At 53.4% G+C, this 2,324-nt stretch overlaps 1 protein-coding gene across 1 annotated transcript; it reads left to right on the forward strand.

Annotated features, from left to right (window-relative positions):
• The first annotated feature begins 280 nt into the window (after positions 1 to 280).
• On the forward strand, positions 281 to 2,063 carry LOC120644950 (patatin-like protein 1). The gene is made up of 4 exons (XM_039921691.1): positions 281 to 507; positions 597 to 778; positions 877 to 1,534; positions 1,644 to 2,063. The coding sequence occupies exons 1-4, from the start codon at positions 358 to 360 to the stop codon at positions 1,878 to 1,880; spliced, it is 1,227 nt and encodes a 408-aa protein (XP_039777625.1). The 5' UTR covers positions 281 to 357; the 3' UTR covers positions 1,881 to 2,063.
• Positions 2,064 to 2,324: the final 261 nt, after the last annotated feature.

A 2,324-nucleotide genomic window follows, 5' to 3' on the forward strand; every position in this document is an offset into this window, starting at 1 on the left:
TCAGATGTACTCCATCCTGACACAGTAATGTCGTCGTTGCTGTAGAAGATCCATCGAGCTGTCTTTCAACATGGAAGGTACGCACGCGAAAGATCTGAAGAATAATCAATCAAGCTCAATCAGCGCTTAACATTTTTATCTGAAATAAACTGTGCTCCAGGATCACGGCCAACCTGGAATGAAGCATGTGCAAGGGAGAAAGAAAGAGAAGCTAAGATTCGCGTATCACCTGCTAGCGATGCTTCGAGAAGCGGCCCGCGCTCTGGGTTTACAAATCGCCGTCACCTTCAGATTGGGAGCACAAGATCCAAGAAGATCGAAGGGCCGGGCTGCTCGAGCTTTAGCTAACTACTCGCCATGGCCAGCAACGGCACGGACGCCGCCGCCGAGGTGCCGCAGCCGCCGCCGTCGCAGGGGCGGCTCATCACCGTGCTCAGCATCGACGGCGGGGGCATCCGCGGGCTTATCCCGGCCACCATCATCGCCTGCCTCGAGGCCAAGCTCCAGGTACATATATACCATAACAATCAGTAAAGCACAAATTTTTTTGCTTCAAAAGTTTTAATACGTCGTGATTTGATCGATGATGATTGCAGGAGCTGGACGGCCCGGACGCTCGGATCGCGGACTACTTCGACGTGATCGCCGGGACGAGCACCGGCGCCCTGCTCACGTCGATGCTGGCGGCGCCAGACGAGAACAAGCGCCCCATCTTCGCCGCCAAGGACCTCACCACCTTCTACCTCGAGAACGGCCCCAAGATCTTCCCCCAAAGAAAGTCTGAAAAATCTGAATGATGCCATGTTCATTTCAGTGGTGTCTGCCACTACCAAACATCGTTCCAATCCCAACATGTGATCGATGTGCTGCATCCAGGATGGGGTTCCTGAAGCCGGTGGCGAACCTGGTGAGCCTGATGAGGGGCCCCAAGTACGACGGCGCCTTCCTGCACGACAAGATCAAGAGCCTGACGCGCGACATGCGGGTCGCGGACACGGTCACCAACATCGTCGTGCCGGCCTTCGACGTCAAGTACCTGCAGCCGGTCATCTTCACCACCTACGAGGCCAAGGCCGACCCGCTCAAGAACGCGCACCTCTCCGACATCTGCATCAGCACGTCGGCGGCGCCGACCTACTTCCCGGCCCACTTCTTCACCACCGAGGGGGGCCCCGGCGGCGCGTCCCGGGAGTACCACCTCGTCGACGGCGGCGTCGCCGCCAACAACCCCACCATGATCGCCATGTCCATGCTCACCAAGGAGGTGCTCCGCCGCAACCCGGACTTCCACCCCGGCAAGCCCACCGAGTACCAGAACTACCTCATCATCTCCGTCGGCACCGGCTCGGCCAAGCTCGCCGAGAAGTACACCGCGCCGCAGTGCGCCAAGTGGGGGCTCATCCAGTGGCTCTACGTCGGCGGCTTCACCCCCATCATCGACATCTTCTCCCACGCCAGCGCCGACATGGTCGACATCCACGCGGCTGTGCTCTTCGAGGCCCTGCATTGTCAGAAGAACTACCTCCGCATCCAGGTGAAAAAAAAAGTCGACATTTTTTCTACTACTCATCTGCACATACATTGTTAATTATCATATGTTTGTGTACATAAGGACTTGTGTTTTATTTTACACAATTGTATAGGATGATTCTCTGACCGGCAAGACGTCGTCCGTGGACATCGCGACGAAGGAGAACATGGAAGCTCTGATCAGGATCGGCGAGGAGCTCCTCAAGAAGCCGGTGGCGAGAGTGAACATCGACACGGGGATGTACGAGCCCGTCGACGGCGAGGGCACCAACGAGGACGCGCTCGCGCGCTTTGCCAAGATGCTCTCCGAGGAGCGGATGCTGCGCAACAAGAATCTCAACTCCAACTAGCTCTAATCTGCTGGTTCGCCTAGCAGTTGAACTCTGACTTGCAAATAAGGACATTGACCAGAGAAGAGGAGAGAATACAGTAAGCTCCATGTGGCTTGAGTTTATAATACTGCCGCTTGTCCGCATCCACAACAGCTGTCGCTTGGATCGTATATATGGTTCCCAATGCATGTGCTTGAACATTATATTGCTGAGGTCTCAGAAAAATATGGAAGTACCTTTGGTGATAAACGTATTGTTTTACAGGCAATATATATGGAAGTATGTACTCCTAGTAGTTTTTTGTGCTTGATTACAGGCAACTTATAAGTTGACATTTATTATAGGGAATCAATAATGAAGCAACACACGTTGAAAAGATATAGAAACATATAAAGTTTGAATGTTGGACTAATAATATGATAAAGACGCATCGTGATGCAGGAACGTCTTTTTTTTAAAGGA

The sequence above is a fragment of the Panicum virgatum genome, chromosome 8K, assembly GCF_016808335.1.
Source record: "Panicum virgatum strain AP13 chromosome 8K, P.virgatum_v5, whole genome shotgun sequence".
Taxonomy (NCBI): Eukaryota; Viridiplantae; Streptophyta; class Magnoliopsida; order Poales; family Poaceae; genus Panicum; species Panicum virgatum.